Here is a 15,798-nt window from a genome sequence, read left to right as displayed (position 1 = left end):
CAAGCATTTGATTACACCTTAAGTCTTGCCATTTTAATTAAACTAGCATAACAAAGTTAATAATGTATCTATTAAAATGCGGGGGGGGGGGGGGGGGGGGGTGGTGTTTATGTAAACTAGACCTATGACCTTTTCAGTGTAAATATACAGAGAAACTTTTTAAGGTGAGCTTAGAAAGTTTTCTCAAAAATCTTGCCAGAGATACTTAGAATTAAGCATGAGTAGGTATCTTCAGATCCCAAAAGATAGGTCTTGCTACACTGAAGAGCTTGCAATTTTGATTCACCTGGGTGTAGCCTTGAGGTTATACCTTGAGGAGCCAGTCCTAGCTGAGGTACCACAGGAGCCAAAAACCCACAACATAAATGTGTGCCTACACTGTGTTTTCTTAGGAGCTTTCAAGTTCTGAAGAGCATCACTTGACAGTAAAGACAGCTTGCCAGCATGTTGGTATTCAAAATATTTTGGGCTTTGCAAGTAATGACAGTTCATAAAACTTTACCTGTAGACAAAACCTGGAGCACTATTCAGAGGAAAACATTAATATTTTTTACACAGCACAGCACAAAATTAATTGCTGTTATTTTAAATTAGATAATGCTTTAAAATAGTCTTCAGCATCATTTACAGCAGAAGCACATATCCATTTTGGAACTGGCCAAACTATGAGTCACGGCACAAGCAGTCCCCTTGCCCACATTAAATTCTGGCTGCCTGTCAGCTAAGTGTAAGCTCTTCTCTGTAAACACTCTTGTCCCTGTGTAGCTGTTTTATAGGCAAGTGCAAATGAAGCCCAGTGTCCATACTGGGGTGTTAAAGTTAATTTTTTCTGAGCTTATTTTCTCAAACCCATGGTTTTTGACAACCAGAAATTTATTCACTACAGTTGCAACAGTTTACTAGAAAAGCATAAAAAAAATTACTAAGTATAAATATACACATTACATTAAAGTGCATTAACAAGAAACAAAATGTCATCTCGCACAAAATTGAAGTGTATTCCCATAATCCTAAAGACAAGTGTGGCAAAGAGACACAGACACACATACACAAGTCAATACTTACATGTTGTAACATGTAAGTTTGCATTCTGAAATTCTTCTGTTTATGATTGTCTACCAAACTAAACATTTCCTTTGGGATGTACCAAAGGTGCATATGTGAATTTTGCTTTTTCATTTTGAAGTTTGGTTGCTTGATTAGGGGAATGTTCTAATTTATTTTTAAAGAATGATCCTAATACCCATTTGTGTAGATGGAATTTATTATTAGCATGAGATCTCTCCAGTCCTTTACACCATACCTTCATACCATCCACCTCAAGTCTTAACTTTAGGGAACTGGCTTAGCTTGAAACAGATAGCTGCATCACTTTAAGACTTCTAGTTCTGCTGAGGTCTTCTAGGCTCCAAATGGCTACAAAATATTTAATTTAGAATTTTCAAAAAAGCAAACTGATCTTTGTATAGGAGGAAGAAAATAATATTAACTCTGCTCATTGTCTAATAAATGGGCAAACTGTCTGTAATCTACTCCTGTGGATATTTTGCATGTTTACATATATATATATATATATACACACATATGTAAATATGTATGTGCAAACACATGTATTCTTTTTTATATAGTCTCTGTGTATTACTGGCATTTATACACATTTCATATCCTTCCATCTCCTTATTTTCCTAAGACCCATTACATAATCAATCTAACAATACTTGAACCATAAATCCTATAGTACACAATTTATAGAATGTGTGAAGATCCAAAATGCTTTAAAAATTTTGCTAGCCTGCAGGGTAAAAGACTGTTCACTACTTTCAGAGAAAGAATCTTTGAAAACTGTTTTGGTTTTTTGATTGTTTACTTTCCAGACTTCTTAGATATATTCATGGTCTGTGTCAAAAGAAATTACATATGTTTCAATTGTGTATGGTGCAGGAGTAAACTATAATCTTGGGATGCTTCACAATTCGATTGCATAATTACCTACATTCCCTTCCTTTTCCCTTTTTTCAAATCACAAAATTTTAATTAGGTGAAGGTTGAACAAAGGTTCCTCTGGGTAGATGTTGCATTAAACTGTTCTGTCTGTGACCCTTAGCAGTGGCTCTCTAGCAATGCTTTACAGCTTCAACCGTATACATCCTCAAAACATATGGATGAGCACATCTCCCAGCCTGCTCTTAAGGGCGTCTCAGTGGTACTGAGATTAAAGAAATACAGTGCCAAAGTACCTGGAGGAATTTTAAATCAATTCCTTGCTTTTAAATATACAAATACATATTTTTAATATTTATCAATTTATTTAAGTATTTACAATAAGCAGAGTTAAATTAAAAAGGAGCCTGGCTGGACAGTGCTGGGAACCTAAGGACTAGCTGCTTGTGGGGTTTAGTTTTGGTTGGTTTTGATTTTTTAACACATTGGGATGGAAGGAGAGAGGTCTATAAAACAGGAGATCACTAACCCTTTGTGGCCATGTCAGTGAGGAGCAGTTGGGTACATGCTTCAGCACAGTCGAGTATAGTGGCCAGCAGGAGTTCAGCCTAGGGGTCTGGCATGAAGGTTTTCTTCCCATCAGTTTAACAAATCTCTTTCCAAGAAGATAAAGGCAGCTGAACAGAAAGAGCACAGGGCTAGCACACACTTGGGTGTTACCCTTGAGTGGGACAGAATGGGAGCAAGGAGCTTAACTGGCTCTAGAACTCTGAAGTGCTCTCAAGCCTGCCACTTTGGATGTTGCTAAGAGAGCTACATTAGGTGTTTCTCACCTTTGTATTGATGCTTTTTGCAATTAATTAAAATGATAAAAGATTTTACACTGCTAATATGTTTTTTTAAACTGCTTAGTGAATTAAATTCTAACCCTTTTTTTCTCACAGTCAATAGAGAGAAGTCCTTTGATTTGACCACTCTCATTCAGTAAGCATCTCCTGCTGTCATAAATACTGCAAGCCATTGGTAGGCCTGTGCTGCAAACAGCACAAGAGCATTGGCAGTCCCAGTCAGAGTGATTGATCTTTGAGTGGAAGAAAATAACTTGCGTAGGCAAAGGAGGCCTTTCTGTAAACACTAGTTTTACTTACAACATTATTTATGGTTTCTTGTTGAACTGTGTCTCCTTGTCTTCCTAACTTCCTTTTCTGTCTCAAATCACATAAAATTACAACACAGAAATTTTTCCAGCTTAACTGTAAGAGTATTATGTATGGAAAATGAAACATAGTCTGGAAAGTCAGTATAACAAGCACAAATTACATTCTGTCACATTTAAAGCAGTCTAGACAATTTGCAGAACGTACAGAAACTTAAAATTGTGCCAAAACCTGAGGTCAAAGGAATAACCATTTAGTGATTCTGTGATAACCGCATCGCATTATCTAGCAAAGAAATCCAGTGATCAAAGCACTCAGTAAGACAAAAATGGCTATCTGGGAATCTGAATTCACCTTTAGAAAGGTTTATAGTTCCTGCTTTTTGAAACAGCAGGGAACTCCAATCTGAAAGCTGTATCAGGCCATCATGTATCATCTGAAGCAGCCTCCAAGGATATAATAGATTACTCTGTGGATTCTGTTTTTCTCTTGCCTTCTGGAGCTATCAGTGTTATGTTTGAAGTACCAATTTAGTCTTTAGCAAACTGGAGCTAAGCTGTTACAACTGGGAAATGTCATTCACTACAATTGCTGCCACTAAATGAATAAGACTTTAAAATAATGCGCTACATAGGATATAAAACCAGTTTATTCTACGCAGCATCCATTTCTTTTAAAAGTTATGATTCTAACTTTCCGATTTCTGTGCAAGGTTGTCCTAACAATGCAAAACCATTTTGCAGAAACTTCCAAAGTGGAAGCTGGTATCGTTCATTAGAGAATGGTTCATGGTTTTGGCACTTCATTTCTGTTAAAGATTTAAAGTGGATACTGAGTTTTAAGGGATTAGGGTCTTTCAGTTTTCAGTTATTAAGCAAAACAATTTTGGCACCTGAAAGCCAATATTCCTTTGCTACTACTAAGAAAAAGGAATCTGTTACATTTAGTCTGTTTTGAAGTTTGTTACTGCAGTTACAAAGCCTAGACAGCTTTTTATAAGCAGATTTGAGAGGTGGGATGCAGTAGCATGATTTTATATTAAAAAAAAATACGTTTCTTGAGTGGTTTTGGGTAGAAAAAAAAATAAAATGCCTTCCTTTTGCCTTCCTTTTCTTTTCAGTACCATGCCATCATAAAAATGATGAACAGTTGTATCATGTTTCCTCAAACAGCTAGAATGGCACTTAGAACTTCCATAGATTAAGCCAGAGGGTAGGAAGTGGGATAAATGGGGAAGGAAAAAACCTCAAAACGAAACATGTTAAAACCTTCCCGTGATGCTAACATTGCATTTTATGGATGACCAACACATTTCAAAGTAGTTCAGTCTCTTCCCTAAGTCTACCCATTCTGTAGGTCATCTGGAAACTTGCACCATCATTTCTTTTATATTCAAAATGGACACTTCTTCAGAATATTCTACTAATCATCTTGTCCGTGTTACTTGTAATATTTTTCAATGCTCTAGGGAAATTTTACTGAAAGCAGTATATGGAATTGTGGACTAATTTTGTTTCCTCAAGGTCTGTCAGGATCCATTCTGCTCCATTTTTTTTTTTTTTTTTTTGGTACTACCTCAGAATACCACTTGTGTGATCTGCTGAGGACACTGTCTGTAATGTGCCTTGCCAAAAACAGGATTTCCAGACGATGATTGTAAAGGTTACATGTTTGGGCAGAAATCTATTTACATAAATCAAAGTTACAGATATTATCAAAATTAAATTAGGGCTGAGCCAATTAATCTAAAAAAAATCTAAAAAGGTAAATTCAAAAGCCTAATGGAGACCTTTAAGTTCCTGAGATTTTCATCCATCTCAAACTCTTTTCCCTTCACAGAGAATGTAGGGAAATTATATTTAGCCACACAACACAGCGATTTCATCAATATTGTCTGAAAATATACATATAATTCCACTTTTCTGAAAATATGCTTTTCCTGTATCTTCCAAGTGAGCAATTTCTGGTGATGCATAGCAAGAGCCTACTTGTGTTCATAAAAGCCTTTTAGTTTACATAAAATGTATGATCACAATGTTCCACCTTTTACCAATAAAGCTATTTTTCCGGTAAGATTTTGTCTAGCTAATCAGCTTCCAAAGAGACCTGATGAGCTGACTAGCCCGCAGTTACTAAAGCAGATGGCCCAGCCCTAAACTATTTCTGTTTCTAAAATAAATAGCATTGAAAATCTTTATTTTTGAAACACTTTTCAGTTCCTTGTCATGCTCACACACATGTTTCTGGGTTAGTTACAACTTCGCCATTTTTTTCAGGCTCATCTTTCAGAAACTGCTCCACTTCAATAGAGTCCACTTTGGCATCTTCAGGAGTTTTGTTTTCAGATTTGTTTAATTCCTCTCTTTCTGCTGCTTCTTCTTTTGTGTGTGGTTCTTCTGATTTTTTCTTAATGCAGAAGAAATTTCCCAAGGCCAATACAAGGGCTGAGGTGGTAACTTCAATTCCAGCAATAATGAAAACAAACATGTACCTCCCCGTTGCATCCAGGAGTTTTCCTGAAAAAGGCAACATTCCAAATCATTAACAGAAGTGATTATCTTGCAGTGAATATTTTTCTGATTTTTTTAAGCATTTTGACTCTCCTAACTAGAATCACCATGACTACCTAACCAAGTTTTTTTGAAATAGGATTTGAACAAGTTTATAACAAAATATTTCTCAATTATTTCAGTTCAGTTTAACAGTCATTGCCACTACATGAGATACCAAAACACATACTCTGCTGCACACAGAGGCATGCAGTTCATCTGAAATAAAACCAGCCTCGCCTTCAGATGCAAGAGATCAAACACATGCTTTGTATTTCAGATAAAAATGTGTGCATCCATGGATGGGATCTGTGTCATCTCTATCATGATCTGATCATCGTTATCCTCTTGCTCCTAATCTCATTTACCTTTCTGCACTGTGCACTGTGTAGAAAGGTAGTGGTAGTAAACTGTCTGCTTAAAATGCAAATCTTATTCATAGTCTGTCTGGAGTAACTGACTGATTCTGACACTGGTAAAGGTAAATTTTCACAGGACTTGGTGGATGTGAATGAACAGGTGGGAGGATATGAAGGAAGTGCCTCTCCAAACCTGAAGATGAGAGGAAGTAGTGCATAATACTGGTTTTCCCATGAAGTGGGTTCTGTCCAAATAAAAAATACTTGATGTTTTTAGTGTCTGGTATAAACAGTAAACATTCTATGGCAGTGACCTGGTGGGTTTTGGGAGGAAAAGTGTGTTTCAGTTCAGGGTCTGTAAAATGTATGTTCTTTGATTAGTAATTAATTTGTATTTTGACTTCAAATTAATGAATTTTACCATTTTGTCATGTTCCCTTATTCTTGGGTTGTAAGACAGTAGTGAAGTAAAGTGCAGTAGAAGCACTCTACCTTTCTTAAATCAGTCCAGTTTTATAGTCCTCCTTGTAAGATTTTTTTTCTTCCTTCAGATGTTTTCTTTCCTCCTCCAAATCTACCATGGATATAGAGAATGTATCCTAATATTTCCCAAATAAAATTGACAGGTTTCATATTCTGAATCCCAGTCAGCTATCTACCAATAAGAAGTTCAGTGCAGGGTTTCAGAGGAGAAATAGCAGCATCTCCAGATGGCAATTTAACCAATGCTGAAATAGATCCAAGAAGGAAAAGGTTTATTCCATCCCTTCTTGGAGTATTTCAGCGTGTAGCTGCAGAAAGCCTTTGAAACATGTGCAACACTAGCACAATCTGCATTTCTCGAGTGACTCACATCTTTTTCTCAGTTCCCTTATATTTTGTGTAAATTAATGCAAAGTACAGAATTTTTAATTCTGAGCTAAATGGCATACTTGCCTGCTGATGGTGGACCAATCAGGACAGCCACAGCTTCTGCCAGGAGCACTAAACCGATAGCACTGGAAAACTTCTGCGTACCAACGATAGCCATGAGAACTTCAAACTGAAGAGCACCTACCATTCCATAAGAAATGCCAAAGAAAATGCAAAAGACCACCAGTCCACCATAATCAACAGACATAGAACCCATGAGATCTGTAAAGCCATTGAAAATCATAGCAAAACTGAAGAGGTAGACACAGCGTGGTCTAACCCATTTAAGACCAGCTACCATTCCACAGATTGGGCGAGCAAAGATATCAATGAATCCCAGAATAGTCAGAAGAAAAGCTGCTTTGGTGTCTTGATACCCTAAATCCTTGGCATAACTCACAACAAACACTGGGGGAACAAAGAGGCCAAGCACCATGATTGATGCTGCTAGAGTATAGATTACAAAACCACCGTCTTTAAACACACTGAAATCCAGAAGTTTTTTCTTCACTTTCTTCTCAGCTGGCTCTTTGGTAGCTTCAGCCTTTTTGGGTGGCTCCAAAGGTCTCATTAGCGCTCCGCATACACAGCAGTTGAGCAGCATCCCGCCCAGGATAAGGAATCCTCCTCTCCAGCCATACTCGTGCTGTAGTATCTGCCCCAGTGGTGAGAGAGCACAAAGAAACACTGGGCTCCCAGCAGCAGACAGCCCATTGGCCAAGGGCCGGCGTTTGTCAAAGTAGCGGTTTAACATGATGAGTGAAGGCTGAAAGTTTAGTGCCAAACCCAAACCTGTAGTAGAGGGTACATAAAAATTAATACTGGCCTACAATATCATTGTTACAGATATTCTAATTACAGTTTTTCTGACTCATGACTTAAGAGAAAGTAGTTTTATTCCAAATGGACAAAAGAATCCTAAGACAACGCAAAGTATTCTACCCCCATAGTATTCTTGTACTTTATGATTACACATCACGCTGTTAAACATTCGTAACAAAAATAAATGACCTTTTAATTCCACATTTATCTGCCATCTTTATAAAAGCCCAGTTGGGTGATCCTTATGCTTCAGGTATTTTTCACTTAAAACTGCAGCCTAAAGCTAAGACCTAAGTGAACTCATTTTCATCACAGTACTTACCAGTAATCACACCTGCAGTTAGATAGATCTGAACGATGCTTGTGCAGAAGGAAGCTATCACCATGCCCATTGAGGCAAAAAGGCCACCCACCAGCATGACAGGGCGACAACCAAAGCGATTGACACATACGCTACAAAGTGGACCTAGGCAAGAAAAGCAAGTTAGGGTTGTTAAGATAAACCAACTTTTGCAACTGATTTTCTGATACTTTGCATTGCATTTCTTTGGTACATTTCAAAGTGTAACGTTCATGGTTGGAATGGATGATCTTAAAGGTCTAAGGTCTTTCCAAGTTCAGTAATTCTGATTCATTTTGTACTTTGTCCATAAAGTCAGGCCAATCAGGAAAAATGTCCTTTCCTCTGTAGTCAAATACTTCAATCTTTTTTGCCTTCAGAGTGCCTTGTGATTTTTCTTTTTCATCGTCTTTAGCAACTACTGACATACAAGGACGTAATTTTAAATAAACTGGATGGGCTTAAAAAATCTTTTCATTCATGTGATTAATAGTAATTCTTCCTTGGAATGCCTTATTTGCACACAAGTAATGATATGCAGTCATGATACAGACTGTAAATGGCTGTAAGTTCTACAAACTTAATTGTATGACAAAACCAAATAACTACTCACCTGTTCCATAAAGCATGGCCAACAGAATGGAGGAAATCCATGCAGTGTCACTATATCCAATGCCAAATTCCCGGATAAGTTCTTTAAAGAAGACACTAACTGCCTTTGGAAAGGCATAGGAGAATCCTGTGATGATAAAACAGCCAAAAAGGACAGCCCAGCCCCAGCCTCCATCAGGGGCTTTAACACCTGATGGACCATCATCAGCTACTACAGCTCCCATGATGAAGAACCTTCTGTGTTCCCTAAGAAACAAAAAGCAATTAGTATCTCTAAAATTGCACTATCATTTAAACTAAGGCAAGGAACTACATTAAAAAACAGTCTTGAAAATGTGGTGCAATTTTAACTATTTCTTGTTTGAGTTTAGTTTTTACAAAGCTTGCAAAAATACGTGAAAATGAGATGCACACAACTGAGTTTTAAATGAATGGCCCTGCACAGCTCTCAAAGTCAGAGCTGGATTTCATCCAAATCACTGCTTCATCAAAAAACTGAAGCCATAACAGCACTTCAGGGGTGTATCTGACTTTCACAAATATGTAATAATTACTGCATTAAAGTCTGCAGGATTTTTTTTTATATAAGACCTTGTTACATGAAGCTCCTGGCCTATTCTCTTAGGAGACCTGGTGCATCACAAGTGCTCTGTGAAATGGTGGACTAATCACCCAAATTTTTTATTCCCCACTGAGGACAACTGTACAGCCCTGATACACTCTTATCTTGAAAAGATAGAAAGATCCCTTTGAGATCATGATAAGCTATCATTTTTCACCAATCAAGTTCAAATGCTAAACTGCAATGAAAATCCCCAAGAGCCATTTTTGTGGATCTTGGGAGTTAGAAACTGAAGCAATGCTCAGTACAACTGCCTGCCCGAAGCAAATAACAAAATTATTGTTATTACATGATCAGTAAGAAAAAGTAGTATTTGATGAATCCTGGCTAAAGTGTATAAAGAATGGGAATAAGATGTAAAATTGAAGCACTTCAGGGGGTATTGTCACTCACTACTTCAAAGTTGTCCGAACATTTCATTTGGAGTGAAGGTTTAAAATATTGGGGGAAGGGTTGGGCAGTTTTCGTTCATTTCCATTACCCATCTAATAGCAACACAAAGTTAGTAATAATACATGAGTATGCTTTGTTGAAAAATAGCAACTGGCAATCTCTCCAGACTGCTTATACAGTGCTGGGTGGGGACATTCAGTGCCTTATGGCATTCACCTCTCCCACAGGCTGGGACAGTCTCCTCGGCTGCGTCTACAGCAAAGTTCTTATAAGGGCAGCCTCTGCAGCCCCATAGCAAACTACACCCATGCGAGTGGCTTTGAGAAGAAACACCGTTAAGAACATTTGGCAGCACGCTTGCTCCTTCCAGAAGAGAACTGTCCAAGATTTTCGGGGGGAGCGAAGTCAACTCGGCACCGAGCCTGGTGCGGACGCGGCTTGGAGGCAGACCCGGCCCCGCACTGCGAGCCCCGGGCAGAGGCTGCGGGAGCCGCCCGCCCGCGGCCGCGCCTGACCCCGCGCGGAGCCGCCGCACTGAGACGTGCGGGACGTGACTCCCGGGCCGGGGCGGAGCCGGGGCCGCGCCCCCGCCCAGCGCTGCCGCTGCCGCTGCCGGAGCTCGGGGCTCCCACCGGAGAGGGAAACGTCCTCCTTCCTGGCCGTTCTTGAGCTCTTCCATGGCCAGCAGAGCAAGTCAGCCCGTAAGAGACACATTCCGTTGCACCTGCCTTACGGAACTTGCCATCTCTGCCATGAGGAGCAGTCTCTAAACGGTTTTATGTTTTGCTGTGATGAAAGAGCTAGACTTGCTGATGTGAGGGAACGTGGCCTGCTTTCCAGCATTTCATAAAAATATGTCTACAGGGAAACTCACAGTAATATCCATTTACTCTTCTTTACATCACGGAAAAAATCTGCTAAAAATCACCATAAACCAGCACACCAGATCTTCAAGTGCCATCCTTTCGAGAGTGGTTCACATTTGCACACACATGCCTCAAAAACAGCTCTCTTAAAGGGAAAGGCTGAGAGGATTCGGATGGTTCAGCATGCAGGAGAGGATGCTCTGGGAAAGCCTTATTGCACATCTACAGGGCCTGAAATGGCTACACGAAGGCTGGAGAGGGACTTGTTACAAGGGCATGCAGTGATAGAACAAGGGGAATGGCTTCAAACTGACAGTAGGTTTAGATTAGGTATTAGGAAGAAATTCTTTAGTGTGAGGGTGATGAGGCCCTGGCAAAGGTTGCCCAGCCAAAAGGCTGTCTCATCCCTGGAAGAGTTCCAGGCCAGGCTGGACAGGCTGGGAGCAACGTGGCCTGGTGGAAGGTGTTCGTGCCCATGGCAGCAGGTTGGAACGAGATTAACTTTAAGGTTTCTTCCAACCCAAACCACTGTATGATTGTACAATCAATGACATTAATCTGGTTTTGTCCACTGGTTGTTCATGTTAACACATCAAAATAAAAAGACCATTAACCAGAACTAAATGAACCCTGTCTCCAGAAACACAAGAATGCACTTCATCCTGTTGTGGTGTCCCTTACTAGGCTGAGACTGTATTCACCTCCTTAAGAGGTGAATAAGAAATAATAAGGAAGTAGTGCGGAGGTTCCTTTGCAAAATGTATAAATGAGGGGTACCACTTTAGAAAAGGCAGACTTGTGGTTGATCTGCACTGCCAACGTTTTTACTCAGGATTTTGCTACAGTGCTGGGATGCCATCAAAGCCTGCTAAGACAGGAGGCTACTGCCTAACTAATGCAACAGCTTGTTTTGCTTTCTGCTTTTGCTAGCTCAGCCCTATTTAGAGGCAAAGGATTACATTTAACTGGCTGCAGATCAGTTTCATACCTCCACAACAGACATGACAGTATTATCAGTATTTATTCCAGATTCCTTCTATCATGAATGGGTTCTTGCTTTGGTAATGTGCAAAACAAAGGTAGCATCTGGGGTTTCATCTTCCTGTTAGTATCTTCTTGTTGTCATGGAAACTAATATAGACTCAGTGAGGAGGAAACATTAGGTAGCATTGTGGGTGGTATGATGGTGTGGTTTCTGGGATGATGTTTTATAAAAAGGAGCAGCTAGAAATCTATTATTTGTGTTTAGCCACTACTCTTATTGGCAGCACAGCTGTACTTCATGGTCAGCAGTATGTGTAGGAAGGACATTTATGAGCATGTACACTGACCTATATAGCTTGAGAACTTCATGTTGTCAAGAAGGAGAAATTTCAGGAAATTTTCAAGAATAATTAATTTCTTCTAACTACGGCTGAAATCTACACAACCTTGAATTTTTATGATACAAATAAAAAATGGTTATCAAAAATAGAACATAAACTTCCAAGTAGGGAACCCAGTTCAGCCTAGACTTCAGTCTGGAGCCACACCCAACTGAGAAATGTATAACTACAAAAGAAGGAAGGTGGTATAAGCTGAGTAATGTAGACATTCTCCTTCAGTTTTTCTTATCTGTGAAACAAAGAAAATAATTTCTCTCTTCATAGGGTATTGGGGGTATGGATACCTTGAAAAGCATAGGTTGCTTAATGCTGTGTTTATAGGAGTTATAAACCTCCTGTATTTGCCCAAAGGTATTAAATCTAAGCAGACTAAACAAAATATGCATGTTATTCTTGATTTTAAGTGAGGATTCCTAAGACTAACCAACTCTACTGAAATTTTTCAGGAAATTATTCCTGAAAAAATGGTTTTATTTTAATATTCTCCAGACCCGGATGACAGCCCTCTACATGCAGAACAACTACCCTTTGTATTGACATCACTGACATCTGCCTATTCAGCATGACTTTAACTCCTTCCTGCTTCTCTAAAGTACAAATGCATAAATCTTTAAATCAGATTTTATTACAACTCAGGTACCTCATAGAAGCCATTTAGATGGGCCACTGGTATAACCCACTGGTGCATTTCCTGTGGCTTACCTGCTTAAATATTAGCCAGTTGAATTATACGTTCATTCCAAAGGCTGCTGCAAAATTCTGTTCCCTACAAAATCATTACCATATTTATCAATCCTATCCTGACCTCCTGCCCTCCCTGCAAGGTCCCACAGTGACTGCCACTGTCCCATTTTGGCCTCCTCCATTTCAAATTAGACAGTTTTTCCAGATTTGCTACCTTTCTTAAGTGTTTGCCAGTTTTCCCCATTCTCTCATCTCCCTTTTAGAACTCCTGGGATAATTCTGTGCTGTCTGTAGCTGCAAGTGATGTTCCACCAAATCTTGACTATTAAACATTCTCCAGTCCCCATTTAGCCTCAAAACATCTTAGCTGTTCACCGCTGCTGCACAGTGAGTAACATTCATCACAAGTTATTAGCAGACCACAGTGACAGTAAATTCACACTGCAATTTTTTGTGTAGCAGATAATGATAACCAGTCTACAGTCTGTTATCTGGGTAAAGTGCTCTATAGAGAAAGTTGTGGCTATTTATTTGCTTGTTTTATTTTATATCATGAAAAGTTGCAGAATCCCAGCTTCAGTTAGGAACAACTTACAATTAATTTTCATGTATCGTGAAAATTAATTTCAGCCCTGCAGCTGTGATGGCCTTTGGAACTACCCTAATATCTAAAGTGCTGGCATGCACATGCACTGTATCTCAAGTAGGTGAGCACATGTAGCTGAATATAGTGAGAAATGATCATCTGGCTCAGAGGTGTCATTTTACACAACCACTCTGGACAGTGCAGCTGCATAATAGGGTGTCACACATTGAGATATGTGAATTGCTACTTCAGTCACAATTTTAAAAATTAGAATGTTTTTATTTCTATAATATACCTTGAGTTATACTTCTGACTGAACCACAAAAGGTGCACTGTACTAATAGATCCTGATTTACATTTTAAAACGGCTGCCACACTGCTTCCTCTGAAATAAACACTGCAAAACCGTACATGACTTTACTTTGTGGCATCCTAAACTGAACGGTTTGCCCAAGTGGAGTGCATTTCCACCAGTGCTAACGGTCTGCGCCTGTGAGGAAGCTGAATTACTGAAATTCAACTCCACCTTTTTGTGCTTTTTCTTCTCTCCACAGAATTTCTTAGAAGGCAAGCCGTAGACCCCTCCAGGTGGATTGCGAGCAGCATCCAAAAAAGGCTCTTTCCCGAGAGATGGAGAGGGGCTGCGGCGGCGGCGCGGGAGGGGCTCTGGGGGGACAGGGCTGGGGAACACAATGGTGGCGGTCGCGGCGTCGCCACGGCCACGACGGCTCGCGGGGCGCTCCGGGGCGGGCACGTAGCCCGCGCAGCGCTCGGCCCAGACGGCCCCGAGGAGCCGCCGCCGCAGCCGATGCTCACGCAGCCCGGGGAGAGGCAGCCCCGCCGCCCCAGCGCTCTTCGTGTGCTTGCTAAACCGAGTGCCGGGGATCCTGCCCGGGTCTGCGACCATGTCTTTATGAGGGAACAGTCCCTCAGACTCTCGTCGCTCGCTCTGACGGACCTGAACCGTCACCGCTAAGACAAAAAATTCCGAAATTCACCTCCGGGAGCTAAACACTGAAACAGGAGGTGAGCAGTAGCGAAGGGACCCTCGTCCGCCGGTAACGGTGTGAGCCACGAATGGCGGAAACAAAGCCCGAGCACGCGGGTGTCCCCCGAGCCAGCGGCGTGGCACCGTGCGTGCCCTCGGGCGGGTGGCACTGCGCGCCTCGGCGTGACCCGGCTGCCACAGGGGATGCCGGGGGCAGCGCTCTCTCGTAGCAGGCGGAGTGGGGCTCGGTGGCCAGCACCGCTCAGCGCCCGGACAGCGCTTTCAGGCCGGGGGCGGTGAGGTCGTTGGGCGACCCAGAGGCAACGAGGGCTTCCCGACGAAGAGGTGCGCCCGCGTGGCCCCATGAGCGAGAAGAAACGCAGCCGGCGGGACGGCGCCCGCCAACCCTCGTGGGGTGGTGCCAAGGGGTGCGAGAGCAGTCGGCGCCGTGCCCACGTCCCCACCGGTGCCCAGCGCAGCCTCTGGGCAAGGGATGAACCCGCGACTCCTACGCTGCGCTTTGCCCAAAGCTTGGGCGGCGCTCGGGCTCATCCGCTGGCCCGGAGAGCCCCACGCAGAGCAGCATCCCCGGTCAGCCCGGCGCTCTGGATTCGGCTCACCCTGCTCCGGACCCCCCACACCGCGCTCCCCACGCCGTTCGTCCGCGTGCAAGGCAAGGACTCCGCACATCACGCACGACGGCCCCGCCTCGGTACCTGAGTCACGTCCCGCGTCTCGGCTGAGGATGCCCGTGCTGGCCGCAGCCCGCTGTCCCCGTGCGCCCACAGAGCCGCCACAGCCCGTCTGGTCCCGCCGGCCGGGGAGCGCTCCCGCGCGGCGGCTCCGCCGCTGCTCGCCCCGCCCCGGCACACGGAGCGCCCCGGGTCCTACCGCCGCCGCCGCCACTCAGGCTCCCTCCCTCCCTCCCTCCCTCCCTCCCATATTTATGTAGCTTAATTGAAAGTGGCTAGTGGCTGCATATATCCTGTACTCTGGTAGTGCCTTCCTTCCTTCCTTCCTTCCTTCCTTCCTTCCTTCCTTCCTTCCTTCCTTCCCTCCCTCCCTCCCTCCCTCCCTCCGCTACAGGCTCGGGCGCAGGGCCGTGCAGCGTGCAGCCCCAAGGCCTCACAAGACATCGGCATGAGCTTTGCGCTGCTTGCGTAGAGTGCAATGCAGGGCTGGATCCTGCCGGCGTGGATGCTGCGCTGGCTGTCCGGAGGAACAGGACCTGAGCAGTGGACTCCAACTTATGAATGGGTTTCTGCGGCTGAGGTTCGTTCTGTGCTGCCGTTTCTGTTTTCCCGGGAGCGATCACAGTTTCGTCATTGTCTCCTCCCATGAGAATTACTCTTACGAGCTTCCTTGCTTAGTTGTTTTCTTCTTAGAAATTTGAATGTGATATTGTGCATTCTGTAGACAGAACGCACAATAGAGTTGTAGATAACCCTCAGGCTTCCCTCCTCATCCTTTACCAAGGGAGTAAATATTATACTACTCCCTGCAAATATGATTTCATAGCATACTTCTCCTTTTACATCCGGATGGAATGAGCTTTCTCCATTAATCTCTTGTGACTCAACTG

The 15,798-nt window shown here is 42.4% G+C and overlaps 2 protein-coding genes across 5 annotated transcripts in view; one reads left to right on the top strand and one right to left on the bottom strand.

The window, feature by feature from the left end:
* Positions 1-855: 855 nt before the first annotated feature.
* On the bottom strand, positions 856-15,093 carry SLC16A3 (solute carrier family 16 member 3). Its single transcript, XM_041465989.1, has 5 exons — positions 14,933-15,093; positions 8,694-8,938; positions 8,063-8,206; positions 6,943-7,710; positions 856-5,614 (listed from the first exon to the last, which is right to left on the bottom strand). The coding sequence occupies exons 2-5, from the start codon at positions 8,914-8,916 to the stop codon at positions 5,328-5,330; spliced, it is 1,422 nt and encodes a 473-aa protein (XP_041321923.1). The 5' UTR covers positions 8,917-8,938; positions 14,933-15,093; the 3' UTR covers positions 856-5,327.
* A 204-nt stretch (positions 15,094-15,297) lies between these two features.
* CCDC57 (coiled-coil domain containing 57) overlaps positions 15,298-15,798 on the top strand; it is a 34,448-nt gene continuing 33,947 nt past the window's right edge. For all 4 annotated transcript variants that reach the window (XR_005954998.1, XM_041465997.1, XM_041465992.1 and 1 more), the window contains exon 1: positions 15,298-15,488. Coding sequence is in view for 2 of the 4 variants with exons in the window: in XM_041465997.1 (XP_041321931.1) it covers positions 15,466-15,488 (23 nt within the window). In the remaining 2 variants the exon portion in view is untranslated. The remainder of the gene's footprint in view (positions 15,489-15,798) is intronic.

This window comes from Pyrgilauda ruficollis, unplaced genomic scaffold (genome assembly GCF_017590135.1).
Source record: "Pyrgilauda ruficollis isolate IOZ18807 unplaced genomic scaffold, ASM1759013v1 scaffold196, whole genome shotgun sequence".
Taxonomy (NCBI): Eukaryota; Metazoa; Chordata; class Aves; order Passeriformes; family Passeridae; genus Pyrgilauda; species Pyrgilauda ruficollis.
The sequence above is the reverse complement of the archived record's forward strand: the minus strand, read 5'-3'. Positions and strand labels throughout refer to the sequence as shown.